The sequence below is a fragment of the Biomphalaria glabrata genome, chromosome 11, assembly GCF_947242115.1.
Source record: "Biomphalaria glabrata chromosome 11, xgBioGlab47.1, whole genome shotgun sequence".
Lineage (NCBI taxonomy): Eukaryota > Metazoa > Mollusca > Gastropoda > Planorbidae > Biomphalaria > Biomphalaria glabrata.
The window spans coordinates 32,882,233-32,900,675 of record NC_074721.1 but is presented as its reverse complement, the minus strand read 5'-3'; the positions used below and the strand labels follow the sequence as shown (position 1 = coordinate 32,900,675).

At 33.8% G+C, this 18,443-nt stretch overlaps 2 protein-coding genes across 7 annotated transcripts in view; both read right to left on the bottom strand.

Annotated features, from left to right (window-relative positions):
• Nucleotides 1-3,411, bottom strand: part of LOC106051562 (equilibrative nucleoside transporter 4-like) — a 26,412-nt gene extending 23,001 nt beyond the window's left edge. Inside the window, exons 1-2 of the mRNA XM_056004494.1 lie at nucleotides 2,129-3,411; nucleotides 214-469 (exon numbers count right to left, since the gene is read on the bottom strand). Of these exons, the coding sequence (XP_055860469.1) occupies nucleotides 214-469; nucleotides 2,129-2,407 (535 nt within the window). The 5' untranslated portion in view covers nucleotides 2,408-3,411. The remainder of the gene's footprint in view (nucleotides 1-213; nucleotides 470-2,128) is intronic.
• Nucleotides 3,412-11,125: 7,714 nt separating this feature from the next.
• LOC106055037 (mucin-like protein) overlaps nucleotides 11,126-18,443 on the bottom strand; it is an 85,287-nt gene continuing 77,969 nt past the window's right edge. For 5 of the 6 annotated variants that reach the window (XM_056004488.1, XM_056004489.1, XM_056004487.1 and 2 more), the window contains exons 31-34: nucleotides 17,499-17,595; nucleotides 17,253-17,267; nucleotides 14,268-14,406; nucleotides 11,126-13,442 (exon numbers count right to left, since the gene is read on the bottom strand). In XM_056004488.1, coding sequence (XP_055860463.1) covers nucleotides 13,359-13,442; nucleotides 14,268-14,406; nucleotides 17,253-17,267; nucleotides 17,499-17,595 — 335 coding nt within the window. In that variant the 3' untranslated portion in view covers nucleotides 11,126-13,358. The remainder of the gene's footprint in view (nucleotides 13,443-14,267; nucleotides 14,407-17,252; nucleotides 17,268-17,498; nucleotides 17,596-18,443) is intronic. The other variant, XM_056004491.1, reaches the window with a different exon arrangement.

Genomic DNA, 18,443 nt, shown 5'->3' with positions numbered 1-18,443 from the left:
CATTCGTGACCCTAATATGACACTTGCCTAGGGCCCCGAACACTAAGTCCGATCAAGGTTAGTCTGCCTCTCAACCGCAAATATAATTCCTTACATCATCGCGTAGAATCAGTGTATTACAATACTAAAATATATATATTGTGGTTTTTAGCACATTGGCACAATTTGTATGTGTGTGTGTGCGCTGGCGGTGAGCATCCATCCTGTGTTTACCTGCACAGCCAACCGCTATGACCGCCACGGCCACCAGAGTGACCCAGTATCCAGCGTCGTGCGGGAACAGGTCCATGGTCACGTCAAAGATGGTCAGGAAGAGGAGCAGCAGCGTGGACACGATGTAGCCCACCATGACCCTCCAGGTTAAGGACAACGTCTCCACCAGCAGGTTGTTGAGGAACACGCCCAGGGTGCCGACCACGATGGTGGTTGTGGTCATGTCAAAGATGATGGTTGTATGTGGGAAACGGTTCTGTGGAAAAGAAAATGGACATACTTGCCATCAATAGCTTAACATCCAAGATGCGAAGAGGTTCAAATCGCCAGGACCCATGACCCAAAGGGGATAACACAGTGGCGTAGCATAGGGTACATTGCGCAAAAGGTATTCATTGCGCCACGGTTCATGACAGATATTCACAGGGGCGTATAAGGTGCATATAGGGTGTACAGGATTACGTCATTTTTTTTTGTTTGGTCACATTCAAGCTTCGAGTTTCTACAAAAACAAAATGAACATAGGCGATTGAATAGTTATCTATTGTTTCTATTTCATGTTCACTAAGCCTCAGACGAAGACCTATCAAGGGGACTAATTCAGCTTATATCACCATTTCACTCAAGTACAATTTCGTTCCCTTGTCCGAGATACTAAATAAAATAATTAATTACCAACAGTTTATTAACTAATTGGTTAATTTTTTTTAAATTCTTGTGTTGTCAGGTAAAAGAAATAATAGTGCAAAATTTCAGCTTAATTCAAGATTTGGTGTGGGAGAAATAACGCGTACAAATATTTTACCAGACAGACAGAATAAGTTGATATAAGCTTTATAATAAAATATTTGCATGTGTCGTGGGGTGGGGGGTAGGAGGAATGTGAACTATTAGAGTTAAAATGTAGTAGGCCTATAATAATATTGAAATGAATAATCAGATTGAAAGTGAATCAAACAAGCACAAACAGACATTCACCTAAATAAACATACACATGCAGATCATTAAAGCTGCGGCTTGTCTCTTTTTTTTTTCTTGTGCATAAAATCATTGAGCAATGAGAAATTGGTCTATGCTTAGTTAACCAGAGATCAATAAGAACATAGATCTAGTTCTAAATGATGGGAACAAAGAATAAAACGAGTAAAACAGAGACAAGAATTTCAAACACATTAGTCAAGCCAATAGTTAAAGGAATCACTTCTTGCTAGACCCTGACATACTTTGACATGCTTTGAAGTCGTAAAAAGAATGGTTAAAAAACGTTATGAAAATAGAAGCAGAGTGCTGTCACAAAAAGTAAAGTGCCTTCCCAAGTTCCCGGACTCAAGTAACCTTTTTTGTTTCTTTTTATCGAGATATTAGAAAATCATGTTAATATTTTGGAGAAAAAATGAGAAAGAAAGAAAAACAGCTTAATTATAAAAAAAAAGTATTTTGGGAAAAAAAAAAGATTTATTGACTTTGGTAAAATAGTTTCTAGACAATCTCAAGATACTGCAAAGAAAAGAATGACGAAGCTCAATAGATGGCGCCCTGGTCGTGAGGTATTCACGCTGGACGCCCGGCCGTCGCGATGGTCCCGGGTTCATAACCTTCCTGTTGCCACCCCCCGTCGTCCTGCGTAAGGTTTGGGTTGGGATGTAGATGAACTTCAACTCTGAAGGAACATCTTGAAACATGTCAAACAAACATTTTAGATAAGTTTTATTACACCTCCTGCGGTGGGTAAACCCATTTCCCATAATAGCTTTTATCCCCACTGTCTCTCTTATATTCTATAATATGTTATTATTTCTCAGGCAAGGAGATTTCGATCGAGAAACTGAGGCCCCCCCCCTCCCCATGACAGCCCTATCCATGAAACATCGATCTGTGTGTGTTCCAGTCGTACTGTCAAGGTCACACAACTTACCTGGTAATAATCTACCGCGGCAATGAAGCATGAGAAAGGTAACATGTACCCGATACCAGACAGGACGAAGGCCAGGTAGACCTTGCTGTGCGCGTCGATAGGCGGCTGTCCGTTCACAAGGGAGTTCTTCTTTGACCTGGCTTTGGCCTCCAGCTCCGCTTTCAGCCTGGCAAAAAGTTTTCGTTCATCCTTCAGCGGTTTGGAGCCTCGTATAATCCTCGTATCGGGAGTGGATTGAAGAGATAGTTTCGAATAGGCCCACTTATCACCGCCTTCCATATTGATAGGATGTGATAAGTTATCAAAGGAATTTCTCTTTCAATTCGGGTTACAAACAAGTTATGTAAAGCTTATATTTACAGCGTTCCCATTTTATATTTACACACATAATGAGTGAACGTATGTTGAATAGTGGCTCTTCTAGATATTGTGTGTAAGTCAATGCTAGATATTGTAACGAAGATGTGTGGAAGTATCTTGAATAAATAGAGAAATGTGACGTATTTGAATAGTGTGCTATTACAGTTAGAAATCCTTTTTTAAAAGAATATCGTTTTATTTCCATTCGTCTGGCAACATAGTAGAGTAGTCTTGCCACGGGCGAGGCCGTCACTATAGAGTAGCTTTACTTTTTAAGAATTATTAATCTTGGTTTAAAAATGGTTTACATGAATGACAATATTTGCGTATTTAGGTTGAAAAAGAAACAACAAATGTATTCACCTTAAAAAGACCAAGTATAGTTATTGCAGCTATTAAAAGCATTAAACTGACTTTTGTGAAAGTAGATTATTAATAGCACTTTAGTTTTTTTGAGATTTAAACGTGATAGACAAACGGGCAGAATTGGTATCAGAAATATATTTTTGAAAATTCTCAATTAAATTACAGTTTCATATTTTCTGTTATTTCCTACTTTCTATAAGTGTTTATTAAAATTGTTGAACTATTCTTTATTGAAACCATCGCTTCAAAAAATATTATACACGTAGCTAAAAACGCAAACTCAAGGATTATAATATTTTGATGCGATGTTGTGTTTTGCAGACGTGAACACACGCACACAGGAAAGCAACCGGAAGTTACGTTGAAACACACCAATTCCACCATTTAGAAAAAAAAAATCCTCTCGAATAAATGTGGGCTAATTCCTTGCCTCCTTCTTGGCTGGCGATGTCAACTGCAAGTGGAGAAGATGGCGCTCACGTCAATACACGCAGACGACTAACCGGGTGCCGTCGCCATACGTGCCTCCTCGTTTAGATCAATAGCTTTTTTCTTGCTCATTTGTGTTTTTTCTGAGTTTTTTTTTTCCACCTTCAGCTTTTGTACTCTTTAGCTATAAAATCGCTTCGTGCCTTCAACACTATCGACCCCATCTCCCCCTCCTTTTTCCATTTTTCTCTCCTGTATTTCTGATTTACATGATATTTTAAACATGTCTAAGCTAGGACATTGACTAGATCTAAATTATGAATGGCTTCTACGACATACTCATAGATCACATGATCTACGCATTGTTGACCTGGGTTGATGCCTACAAGATGTAGGAATTAAAATGTGCTTGATCTAAAAATAACAAGTATCGTAACGTTTTGTTCTAAGCATAGCTTGCGAAGTTTGAAAGCTGCAAAATTGCGGAATGTCGCATCATTTCTCAGAGCGCCCGATCTCTTCTGTAAAAAGAAATTAAGTTATGTCATTTTTTTAAATGCTACAAGTTCAACTAGTAAATTTGATAGAGTCATTCCCCAAAATTCCTTAATGTAAATAGTTGTACAATATACTTCCATGACTCATTTTGACATATTATCAAGCTCTTCTAGCCCTCGCTAATTTTAATTATTTTTAATAGAAGTGTTTTAGGCTATTTAAAAAAAAGAATCTAATTAGGCCTAGACAAACAAATAAATACATTTCCTTAGACGGCTTGCTCATTGAAACGTAAGCCGCTATCTGCTTCAGTGGCGTAGCTAGGGTGGGGGATGGGGGGTCCAAATTTGTGTAAACTTTCATTAATCTATAAGGCTTATTAAAAGTATCCATACAAGTTTGTTTTTATTTTATTTAAGCTTAAATAATTACTTCTTTATAAGCCAGTGAAACACACACACACACACACACACACTCAATAATACACACAGACATAAATGGGATGTGCAGAATATGCGGCAGAGAGACATTAACCTCTTATCTACTTATCAAGGGGGTCTGCTGAATTAGCAGGACCTGCATTAGGCCACTGCAACCTATGCGGCCGCAGTGGGCCCCGCACTTTCATAGACACCGCGCTAAATGTAGGTGTAAATTATTAAATTAAGCCTATATAAATTATAATAGGGTTCCCGTGCCCTCCTAGAAATCTACTGAAATAATTAAATCTCCTGAAAACTCAAAAAAAAAAGGTCCTTAAAAATAGACACATTTGTCATTTCGATAAAAAACGCATTGTCAGCTTTTATAAAAATGTAATGCAAAAACGAATTCATTTTCGAATACAAAATCTTAATTTTCGCTTATCCTTATCGCTAACATGACTGGGCCGCACGCAATCCATTTCGCACAGGGCCCGCAATTGTTAGGGCCGGCCCTGTGAATAAGACTCAAGTTGAGTTTTGCTTGCTGAGCTCCTCTGGTCCACAAAAGAGATTGGACTGAACATGCTTTACGCATAAAAGATGCAATATAGCCTACAATAGCAATTTATATTTTTTAAAAAGTTAACTAGTTAAAGTATAAATGTAACACTGAAATGAACGGTGAACAGGCGTGTATTGATTATCTCTCTTTCATGATTTGTATTTCATAACAGAGTTGTCGAACGTAATTATCAAAACGTTTATGAATAGAAACGCTGATGCCATTGAGAAGTGACTTGTTGGAGAAGACATGAATACGTCTAATTATATAGATGTAGGAGACGACGCTGCTTATCTGAACGCTCAGCCTCGTGGCAAATGACTATATTCTGAAAAGACAACTCGCCACGACTCGAGGACTACACCCGATATTATGAAAATGTCAGTGTCCCCGCTGTCAGATTTCCCTCGTAGGTGCTCTTTCGATGAACCGTGTACGCGAATGTTCAGTGGGTTTAAAGCCATACTATTATTTGTTTTGCTTGCGTTTTTCATTATAGATCTTCTCAACCATCCATCGACATTTGAGTGATGTTCCGTTTCTTAAAATTCATTTCTTCTTTAACTATTTTTTTTTTAAATTAAAAATGGGAAAATATTTTTGATGTTATGAATTTGAGCTGGCGCAAGTTACTATGGCAACGTTTCGGATTCCAAAGATTAAGAATAAGTGCAGTGTTTCACATGACTACGCAACCCAGCTGCGATCATAAACAGTGCACGCTATAAAATAAGCAAAATATAAAAAATACTCTAAAAAAAGAACTCTCAATTGCTGCCATACTGCAAGATTTATTTCCTATTTTCTGAATGAAAAATAATAAGTTACCACTAAGACGGAGTTAACTAGTATAAGCTCTCTAAAAAATATAGAATATTCTTTTCTAAAGTTTCACAGATTATGTGACATACATCTGATTACATTAATGTGGCGTAGCTATGGAGGGGGGGGGGATGGGGGTTGAATTTAAAAAAGAGTGTTCAATTTTTTTTTACGCCATCATCTCATGTCATGATATCAAATGTCAAAATGCCGGGGCCCCTAAAGAGGTCAAGCCCCTCGGGTCCCCTAATATGGCAAATCCCTAGCCACGACACTGATTTCAAATATGATTTTAAATGTTTACATGCCTATCTATCCCTTTGGAGGCGTTGAAGGGGCGATCTCGTGTTAATAAAAAAAAATCCTTTGAATATTTTTTTTTAATAAATTACTTGTAATACGAGAATAATAACTCTCTATGATAGGAATAGGTTAATAATATACAACTGTTTAATTTATTATTAATAAGTTACCAAAGTTTACATTAGAGAGTCTAATGATCTTCTTCCTGTCTTCCTGTTGTTGATTCCTCAGAAACTGGATAAACAACATTTTGTTGGCCAGATTTTCGATAGATTCATTTTCTATGTGACAATACGCTGCTAACAAGGGGAGTTGATCAATGGCTGTCAGAGAAACCTTGAACCTCGGTTGCGTTTCCTTTTAATCTTCCCATCATTGAAGCTAATAAAAATTCGAAAACAAAAAAAAAGCTGGTATTGTCCATCCTCTGTTGTTGCTTAAGCGACGCACACATATAAACACCCGGGTAGCTAAGCGCTTTATCTAGGGGGAAAATGTAACACTAGGTTTTAAGTACAAAATACAAATGACACAAAGGGTTTAGGTGGGAAGGGCAGTAGAGGTATTCGCCCCCCCCCCTCCCCAATCGGCCAACAGGGGAACGACATAATATAAAGATAGGTTAAAACGCCAATAACACGTTTTAATCATATATATCTAGATATTTAATTGATTCTGTGTAAGCAAGCTGTGACTTTTACAAATAAATTGGACCGCCCTCCCCCATCGCCCCCTACCGACCCCGCCAAATAGGCCAACATACTAGGAGGGGGGGGGGGGCGAAATAATATAAAAATAGGTTGAAATATAAATAATTAGTATATATTATTAATATAGGCCTACAAATTGTGTGAATTCTAAACTAAAACTCGTCCGCCTCTACCGCTCCCCCCTGGATCCACCAGTGCCATCAACCCAAATGCTTACTTATTTACTTACTTTAGTCTCTGCTTACACATTTTACAGGTACACAAGCTATTATAAACCTACACCAATGTGCCTAGCATAGACCTATATCTATAGGACTACACCAATGTGCCTAGTTTAGGCATAAATCTATAGATAAAGTTGATAGATCTTGGAGACCAGTCTAAGAATTTCAGAGACTTTATGACGGCCAAGAAGAACATAACGGCAACAAACAAATGTAGGCCTACCAGGGCCGATCTTAGGCTTAGGCAAACTAGGCAGCCGCCTAGGGCATTCGATAGGTTGGGGGGGAGGGACTCACACTGGACTCTTTACAATTTTTAGAGAAGACAGAGCACAACGAGTGGCCAGTGTTATCATTGTAGTACACAAGCTTGACTAGGTCTGAAATAAATGGCGTAATTTTATTTTTCGCTCTTTATTTTTTTTTCTTTTTCATTTGGGGCACCTAAATTCACTTCGCCAAGGGCTTACAATTCTCTAAGGCCGGCACGGGCATATTCACAATACAGTGAGGCACAATCATAGCTTATCAGATGAAACCAAACGGGATACGCCTACCACGTCTGCTGTGTTGAGCTTATGAATATTCATTAATATGGGGAAACGTGGGTCATGGGCGAATTTTCGACAACCCTGAATGAAAGCAAACGTTAGTATTGCAACAAGTGGATCTAAACTTTATCAAGCAAGCATATACAGCTATACCTACATTGTTTCATTTTCTAGGATGAGCTACATATGGTTCAAGACTAGAATGGGTTAAATTCAATAGTCTACTAAAGACTACTTTCAAGACAAAATGGGTTAAAATCATGCCTTCAATAGTCTACTAAAGACTACTTTAACGACTAGAATGGGTTAAAATCATGCCTTCAATAATCTACTTAAGACTACTTTCATGACTAGAATGGGTTAAAATCATGCCTTTCTACCAAAGACTACTTTCAAGACTAGAATGGGTTAAAATCATGCCTACAATAGTCTACTAAAGACTACTTTCAAGACAAAATTGGTTAAAATCATGCCTTCAATAGTCTACTAAAGACTACTTTCACGACTAGAATGGGTTAAAATCATGCCTTCAATAGTCTACTTAAGACTACTTTCATGACTAGAATGGGTTAAAACCATGCCTTTCTACCAAAGACTACTTTCAAGACTAGAATGGGTTAAAACCATGCCTTTCTACCAAAGACTACTTTCAAGACTAGAATGGGTTAAAATCATGCCTTTCTACTAAAGACTACTTTCAAGACTAGAATGGGTTAAAATCATGCCTTCAATAGTCCACTTAAGACTACGTTCAAGACTAGAATGAGTTAAAATCATGCCTTTCTACTAAGTACTACTTTCATGACTAAAATGGGTTGAAATAAAGCCTTTCAACTAAAGACTACTTTCAAGACTAGAATGGATTAAAAATCATGCCTTTCTACTAAAGACTACTTTCAAGACTAGAATGGGTTAAAACCATGCCTTTCTACCAAAGACTACTTTCAAGACTAGAATGGGTTAAAATCATGCCTTCAATATTCCACTTAAGACTACGTTCAAGACTAGAATGGGTTAAAATCATGCCTTCAATATTCCACTTAAGATTACGTTCAAGACTAGATTGGGTTAAAATCATGCCTTTCTACTAAAGACTACGTTCATGACTAGAATGGGTTAAAATCATGCCTTTCTACTAAAGACTACTTTCAAGACTAGAATGGGTTAAAATTCATGACTATCTACCAAAGACTACTTTCAAGACTAGAATGGGTTAAAATCATGTCTTCAATAGTCCACTTAAGACTACGTTCAAGACTAGAATGGGTTAAAACCATGCCTTTCTACCAAGGACTACTTTCATGACTAGAATGGGTTAAAATCATGCTTTCAATAATCTACTTAAGACTACTTTCAAGACTAGAATGGGTTAAAATCATGTCTTCAATAGTCCACCTAAGACTATGTTCAAGACAAGAATGGGTTAAAATCATGCCTTTCTAATAAAAAGGACTACTTTTACGACTAGAATGGGTTAAAACCATGCCTTTCTACTAAAGACTACTTTCATGACCAGAATGGGCTGCAAACATGTCTAGAAAGTCTACAAAAAACTACATTCATGACAACCAAGGACTTAATTAAACAACAAATGAAATACATTAAATAGACATCGGAAAATTATTCACACCTATAGCTATTGCAATTATTTTGATAATAAATGTATAATGTATAAATAAGTAAAAAATAGCCATATGAAGGTTTATGATTGTCTCCCTTTGATTTCAGAGTTACTGCCCTTTCTTCCATCAAAGTTCCACCATAAACAAAGGCATCATTAATTTTAGAAATGTAGGACAACAAGACAGAAAAAGAAGACCAGACAAAGTATTTTCTTAGTTTAAATAGCGATAATAAAATAAAAGCAAATATTAAACTAAATGAAAAAATATATTTTGTCAATCACAATAGAATAAGGCATAATACCAGAAGTGGCCAGGCAGTTGTATTTTGTCTCAAACATATATAATGAATTTAATTGTGATAAGAAAAGATAGAAGCTTCTATACCAGATTATCACATTGATAAAAAAAATGTTATGCCCTTGGTCAATTTATAAATGTGGCAGAAAAAGGGTTATTTCTTATATTGTAAGGTATTGGTATTTAATAAGGCATTAATTGGCATTTAAGCATCAGAATGTTGTGTTTTTTTTTGTTGTTTTTTTTGTGTTAATAAAAAGATCTAACTAGCCTACATATTTTGTCACAAGTGAGACTAAACTGTTTTCTCCTTTTCTTTTCATCATCTGCGTCTGGCATTGATGGATTTTTTCAGTTACAAAATATATTTAAAAAAAAACATACAATCTTTTCAGGTTCAAATTTTTTTTACTATAACTAGTTAAACTTTAATTATTGTACTCCAGAAAAAGAAGCAATATACAAAAGTGTAATTGATTAATGTTTGTTATTATAGATAGAAATCAAAGCCCTATCAATACATGGAAGTACAATTAAGAATGGAAACATTGTCATGGTGACAGTAGCAATATTACATTTTCTTTTTTAAAATCCTTTCAACCAGCATGGCGAGACTTAGATCTCAAAACTAACCCACCAACATTAGTACAGAGCAGAACTGCAAACACAAATTAGAGGGGGATAAATAGCAAAAACAAAATTAAGAAAAAAAGATTCTCAGATTGTTGATTTTTACATAGTTCTATTTTAATCAAATATCTTATAAAATCTTAATTGTTTTCTTTGCCTTCATTGTCCTGATTGTTACTTTATTTACTTAAGTAGAATAAACACATGTGGGTGGATAAACTTATAAAAATAACAAATGCAAGTGGATAAACTTTAGTAAAATAAACACATGCGAGTGAATAAAACTTTAGTGGAATTAATGCATGTGAGTTGATAGCAGGTGAGTGAGTGAGGAAGTAATGGAAGATGGAGCCACTTGATAATAGTGTATGGTGAGAACAGTTGATTTGAAGTGAGGTGCAAGAGAGTTTTAAAATCATTGGACATCCTGTCAATCAATTTGTGCTTTCATTGATTTCCACACTAAGACTGAAAGCCGTGACTATATTTTTATAAAAGTGAATGACGTTTAGTTTTAAAAGAATCTTTTGAGCTTTATTCAAAACATTTATGTAATTAATGTAATGAGAACCAAAGGCATCAACGAAAGTATGTGGGAGGAGATAGCCCAAGACTGTACAGCATAGAGACAGACTGTACATGCTGGAATGATCTTCGCCGAGAGCAAAAAGAAATTAATCTGCATCAGCCAAGAGAAAGAAAAAGAAAGCTGCCTTGTCAGCTAGCCCTAGGAGATTCATATACATGCTCGAATTGTGGCAAATTCTGCCATTCCAGAATTGGCTTGATCAGTCACACCAGATTCTGCCCCGTCTCAAGACAAAACCAAAGCCAGTGACTCGTCTGGGCGCATCCATTGTCTTCCGAGACAAAAGGAGCGATATAGATAATTAAAGTATCTGTCTGGAGATACAGCTCAAGACAGTCTCTACCAACAGTGATGAACATAAATCCCAGTGATTCCTTATTGTTATTGGTGAAGCGAGTATGGATCATCTCATGGAAGTGAGATGAATGCCTGTGCACTAGCTATGGTCAGATTGATGTCACTCACACATCAGTTAACCCCCTCTCCATGAAGCTGATGTATTGAAAGGAGGGCAGCCTGTAGCACTGATTGCCAACATTTATTATAAAGTAAAATAAAATACTACAAAATGAGTTAAAATAAATAAAACAAGATGACCATGTTAAATAATTTATAGTAAAAATTTATTAATTTTTCAAAAACAACAAACAGTGTAGTAGAATATTGTAAAATGTAACTGGGGACAAATGTTGGAGTTTAAACAATTGAACAGAAAATTTATTGTTAGATGAAAGGTGTTAGCAGCATGAATTATGTGTATTTAAACTAAAAGTCATTTATTATTGTTTAACAAATATAGTGTTTTCAAGGGGAAGGCACTAACACAGTGGATATGAGAAATGGAAACATGGACTGAATTCAGCAATATACACATAATGACAGTCCTGTGATAACTGCAATCAGAAATGTTGATAATATTTTAATATAAAAATATTGATAAGCATTATAGTGTATATAATCAATTTTTTACTTGTTACAATATAAAAACAATTTTAAATCTAAAATTTCGTAGTTAATTAAATCTCTAAAAATGTTTTATTTCAAAAGCAATCATACATAATATATTATCAGGGCAGAATGTGTCCATAGTTGGCATGTGAAATTTCAAATTAGCATTTTAAGAACAAGTAACAATAATCAAAAAAGGCTGAAATGCTTTTCGATTTGAATAATCTTAGCAAGAAGGAGTTACAATGAAGAACAAGATCACAGATTTGTAAAAGTAGAAAAATTCTTAGCTTCTATGTAGAATATTAAATGAGTAAATCATTTGGCATATGATGTGATTTTTTTAAAAATTTCCACAAACTATGAGGCAGTCAGTAGCCTAAACAAAAATCATACTTGACATCATTTGAATAAAGAAAAACTTCAGAACATCAACGCATAAATTGTATTGATGTGGTATATCAAAAGGAATGGCAGTTTTAAGACAACAAATGGCATGATATACATATTACCCTGACTGATCTGTGGGATGGACTCTCACAGAAGTATGAAATGGACACTCAATGATATATGGAATGGTTTTTGTTTGCTTTGAAATAAATGTCATTGTTAGTAAAACATCTTATATTATTAAATACAAGTAATATATAGAGAATGACTGTTTTCTGTGAAAATGTATATATATGTATATAGGAACATGAAATGTTTGTATATGAATTTAAATACAAAACAAAGATTTACTTATTGGTGGATTTCTACATTCAAAAGGAATGATAAGATATAAAATAAATAAGAGGACATAATTCAGTAAAAATAAAACAAGCATTAAATAAAAAACAAACAAAGCTTAACTAAAGGGGAAGAACTCCTCCCTTAAAACTATATCTATAAATAATGTACAAGTTATTTTACTAATTTGATACCAAACAAAATAATTAATTACCAATAATTAATTGACTAATAGGGCATATTTTGATTCATGTTTTGGTAGCTACAATAAATAATTGTTTAAAGTATCAACTTGATCAGAGAATTGGTGAAGGAGAAATAGCGTTAACAATTATTTTAGGAGACTAAACTCAACAAATTTAGCCATATCTGTAAATACTGAAAGTTTCCCTTATTGGTATCAAAGAAAATAATTAATAACCAGTAATTAATTGACTAATTGGTTACTTTTTTTTTTAAATACATGTCTTGTCTATGCTAATGAATAATTGTGTGAAGTTTCAACTTGATCCGAGAAATGATGTGGCAGAAATAATGTGTGCACACTTTTTACCTCACAGACAGATATATAGACAGACAGACAGAGTGAGTTGATATAAGCTTTATAATAAAAAAATACAAGAATTAGCATCTTAAAACATACCAGTATATTTTTTCTATTTGGTTGTCCTAGAATGTAGATTTTAAAATCAACTGATGAATAAAACATTTCACTTTGAACTAATTTATTTTGTAAAAATTCCAAAATGTTAAAACAAAAATCACTGTTATATTTTTTATTTGTAAAATATATTTATCTAATCAATCGGCTGGGACTTCTTTAAAAACAAACAACAGACAATGAAATGGTAATAAAATATGAAATTTGGAGATGATAAGAGGAAGATGGCTATTCTTTAAACAAGAAACAACGAATGCAGTGTGAGTTTACTACTCACCAAGGACTGAAAAGTTGTAAGCAGCATTCAGTAAATTATTCAATTATGCACCTAGATTTTTTTGAACGTCAATAATATTGGAGTCTGAACAACCATTTCCAAAACTCATTACTGCCATGTGTAACCAAGACACTCATACACGCACAAGAGTCTGAACACATTTAAATATTCCTTTTATTAACACGCCTAAGTCTTGATTGTAACACTAGAACATTGGAACACAATTACAGCCTCTCTTGGGAAACAGCTTCATCTTGTTCATATGCCTTGTTCACAAAATGTTTGCCTGAGTGATTTTCATTATCATTCTGCCAGGAGAAAGTAACAAATTTTAAAGTACTTTTATAAAATGAAATTTCAAGTTACTATAGAAAAACTCAGAGAAACAATTAATAAAACACCTTTTCTTTAATTGTAAAAAAATAGAAGGTAACATTTACTTAGCAAAACGATTCATTATTTTGTTGTTTAAATACTATAGAAAATACTCAATTTGAACAGTTATCAAGCAGCTTTTAATCTAAAAGGTAGTCAATATGCCACACTGAAATTTATTTTTTAATCCATTAAAATCTTGAAATGTATAGAATGTCATACAAATTAAGGGAATGGTGCATATTTTAAAAATGTTTTATTAAATTTCTTGAATGTTGAATGTATAGAATCAAGTCTTTTTTTAAAAAATAAGTTAGGCTAGTTTATAATAATTATATCAGCTAATAAATACTGTTCATAAAAACTAAATAACAAATAATAATACTCATCAATTTGAGACTTTAAAATGTTCTAAATTACTAAGGGATAGGTTATATAATAATACAAGAGACAATGAATCAAGTTTAAATTCATTTTGTTCTTTTAAAATGTCTGTTTTAAAACAGAAACTTACCCACTTGCAACAAATTTATAACTTAGATTTAGTATTAAAAACATGGTTTTTCATAACCATAAAGTCATCACTAGGATATAGTGACTTTTAAAATCCTATATTGTGCCACTGCCATGACTTTTCTAAGTGTTTCTTTACAGCGTACCTTTAGAAGCACCTCCGAATGATATGTTATGCTTGAGAGACAAAAAGTCTAGTTGATAGTGTGAGTAAAATAACACTTAAATACATTTGTAAGACTTACTGTGTGCAAGGACTCATACTCATTACTTCTGCCATTCTCTGCCATTTCTAATCTCCCACTATTGGGTTTCACCTTTGGCCTTGGTACACCATCAAAGTCTTTTAAACGGCTGTTGGTATAGCTATCACTTTCTAATGTCCTGGTAAATTGAGATATAAACAATTGTTGTTTAAGAGGTCTTTGAATTTTAGACAAGAAATTTTTGGGGGGATAAGGTTTCTTTACATGAGTATCTCAAAACTTTGACTTAATTTTACAGGCCTACTATAGACGTAAGACTGACATATGAACATCATGAGCATGTCAGAAATGTCATAAAATGGTTGTGATACAATGTATAGAATAAACTTTTCTTCAAGCAATTTAGAAATAATCTTATTCTAACATAACCAACAATACATAATTATACATCTGAAACATTTAAGTCTCAAAATATAAATGTAAAAAACAGAAACATGTCCATTTCACATTATCATTGTGCTTAAAAATGTGTTGTAAATAAAAGATTCTTATAAAATCTGAACCCTTTTCCGCCCCCCCTCCCCATTTTGAAAATACTGTCCCCTATCTTTGATACAATAGCAATAATTATTACATATTTGATATTATTAAAATATATTGTTAGATTTTTATTACAAGGCACACATCTCCAAAAATATTTAAAATTTGATTAGTATCTTATTATTGCTATGAGACCACATGTACCTTCAGATTTAGTAAAAGCCTTATAAACCATTCATTAAAACTGAATTATCATTTGTGAATAGCTAGCCTTTTTAACAAGGTGTTTCTCATTTAAAATAATATTTAAACCTCTAAGAACCTCTGTGTTTAACTCATTTTGAAAACATGGTTTCCATGCTACAAAGCATACCACCAGGTCCTATGCTCAGGCTAACCTAGAGTATCTTACATGGTCTAAAGTATCTAGTGAAAATTGACAACACTTATAGTGCTAACATCTACAAAAACTTTTAGTTTTTAAAGAATTGAAAAGCATACAAAACTATTCAATGCAGTAACAGCTGTATGCTAAAACCTGTTTCATTTATTTAAGGCAATTATGACCTTGCTTAAAAAATGAATCACAAAATAAATTATATTATTGTGTTCATATGTAACCACCTGCATGTGACTTTGTATGAAGTATATCAATTAAAAAAATGTCTATATTCTGCTTGAAATATATTTCCCAAACAAAAATAAAATGACCTATTTGTTTCATAATTTCAATTTACAATTATTATTGCCAAAACTGCATTTAATAAAATCAAGTTAGTAGAATTCACATTTATTAAATTCAGTTGAAACATCCTAAAACCTTGAAAAAACGTTTTTTTTTTAAAAGAATGTCAAAGCAATTTTTATTGCCTTGGTTAAAAAAAAACAACTCCAACGAGGAATACAAGAGAAATAGAGCCCAATACACAAAGTGTAAAAAAAAAAAAAAAAAAAAAAGAACAACAACCCAGTAAAAAAAACAACTAACAACAAGAAAGATATACAAAGAAAGAAATAATAATATTACTTTAATATGGCAAACTGAAAATCTTTATTACAATAGAGCTAACTTTATTTTTTTTCCCTGCAAAATATTCTATGTTTTTTTTAGGAACCAAACTCAGTTGACTGTCATACTAAATAAAAACCTAGATAAAGTTGTAGCAGGAGGTCTACTTTAATTCAGATGTGCAAAAAAATATAACTTCATTTGATGAAAATACAAAACATTGAACAGAAAGTAAATTAGCAAAGTATACAATAAGCCTTCACCCAGTTTGATGCTGTAAGATTAGAGGTGTCAGCAGCATGTGTTAGTATAACATAAATATCAACCATCACAGATAGAAAAGAGAATGACAAGAATAAATGAAGCCTCTCTACTTAGGTATAAACTACATAACTCCAGAGATATACAAAATACAGCTCTATCTAGGTTTAAACTATGTAAAGTGAACTCCAGAGATATATAATATAAAGCTCTATCGAGGTGTAGACTATGTAAAGTGAACTCCGGAAATATACAAAATACAGCTCTATATAGGTACATAAAGTGAAACCAAGAGAAATACAAACTACAGCTATATCTAGGTATAAACTACATTAAGTGAACTCCAGAGATATATAAATATAGCTCTATCTATGTATAAACTATGTAAAGTGAACCCCAGAGATACAAACTACAGCTCTATCTAGGTATAAACTACGTAAAGTGAACTCCAGAGATACACAAACTACAGCTCTATCTAGGTATAAACTACCTAAAGTGAACTCCAGAGAAATACAAACTACAGCTCTATCTAGGTATAAACTTCATTGAGTGAACCCCAGAGAAATACAAACTACAGTTCTATCTAGGTATAAACTACGTAAAGTGAATTCCAGAGAAATACAAACTACAGCTCTATCTAGGTATAAACTACCTAAAGTGAACTCCAGAGAAATACAAACTACAGCTCTATCTAGGTATAAACTTCATTGAGTGAACCCCAGAGAAATACAAACTACAGTTCTATCTAGGTATAAACTACGTAAAGTGAATTCCAGAGATACACAAACTACAGCTCTATCTAGGTATAAACTACCTAAAGTGAACTCCAGAGAAATACAAACTACAGTTCTATCTAGGTATAAACTTCATTAAGTGAACCCCAGAGAAATACAAACTACAGCTCTATCTAGGTATAAACTTCATTAAGTGAACCCCAGAGAAATACAAACTACAGCTCTATCTAGGTATAAACTTCATTAAGTGAACCCCAGAGAAATACAAACTACAGCTCTATCTAGGCATAAACTTCATTAAGTGAACCCCAGAGAAATACAAACTACAGCTCTATCTAGGTATAAACTATTTTAAGTGAACCCCAGAGAAATACAAACTACAGCTCTATCTAGAGCAAATGTTAAAAGTGAAGACCATTACAATGTTTTAGAAACAATAGTGTTGGTATAATAAATGGCATGCATGCTAATACAATTTACCAATCTGATTGCTCCCTGAGGAGAATAACATGAGAAAGAAAGATGAATACATAAAAAAAAAACAAAGAGAATAAACAGAAAAGAAGTTTAAAGTTAAAAGTGCTATCAGTTCTGGTGTGTGGCTTGTCATTACATGAACAAAAAATTGCATAACTAAAATATTTAAATTGCCTGGTGTTTTGATGAATACATACAGCTCGAGATATTGTTTATGGTTAAGAGAAAAAAAAGTAAAACCAAACTTACTTCCTTTTTTTGTAGCATACGACCAGAAGTATGATCAACAAACAAAGGCAGAAGAATCCCAGAATAACACTGACACAGATTACTGCTATTTTCATTCCTATATGATTTGTTTGTTTTTTTGGTAAATAGTAAAATGTTGAGAAATATTTAGTACAACTTCAAACATTATTTACTGTACATTAAAATCTATTATAGGAGAGACTAAGACTCTTGGATCTCTAGGCCATTGGAAGCTTGCCTCCATCTGCATGTTTGAACAAACTTCTGTATGGGAAAGATCCAAGCAGATGTACATTTTACAGTTCTATTACTGATGGCTAGCATCCCAACATGCTTGAGTTAGAAACAAGACCAAAGGACAAACACACCAGGGAATCTTTCCCATATTCCTTCTCTTTAATAATAATAATAATAATAATAATAATCTTTATTGTCCGTATGGAAATTTGTCTTACAATTTGTGCATTACACCAAACAAAAAACATTATAACTATAAGAAACCAAAGTGTACATTCACACCAGACTCACTCATAATTTACATGTGACAAAGTTTATATCAGATTGTTCTTATTTAATGATTTGATTGCCAGGGGAACAAAAGAGTGTTTGTGTCTGTTTGTCTTTGCCATCGGTGTCTTGTATCTCTTTTGTGATGGTAAAATCACAAAATCCTGACACAAAGGGTGATTCTTTATTTTGAGGATCTTGTTAGCTTTTTTATAGATGTTTGTCTCAAACAACTGCCCAAATGGGGTTTGCTTTTTGCCAATGATTTTACCAGCAGCATTTAGGATTCTATAAAGTTTACCACATCAGCTGTCCAGGTGTCCACCATAAAAACAGTCCCTTGAGGAATGGGAGTTCTGTTTTGATATTCCCTATTGCCGCATCTCCTCTAATGTTTACACTCCAGTGCCACATGAAGGCCAAGAAGCACTGCCTAGG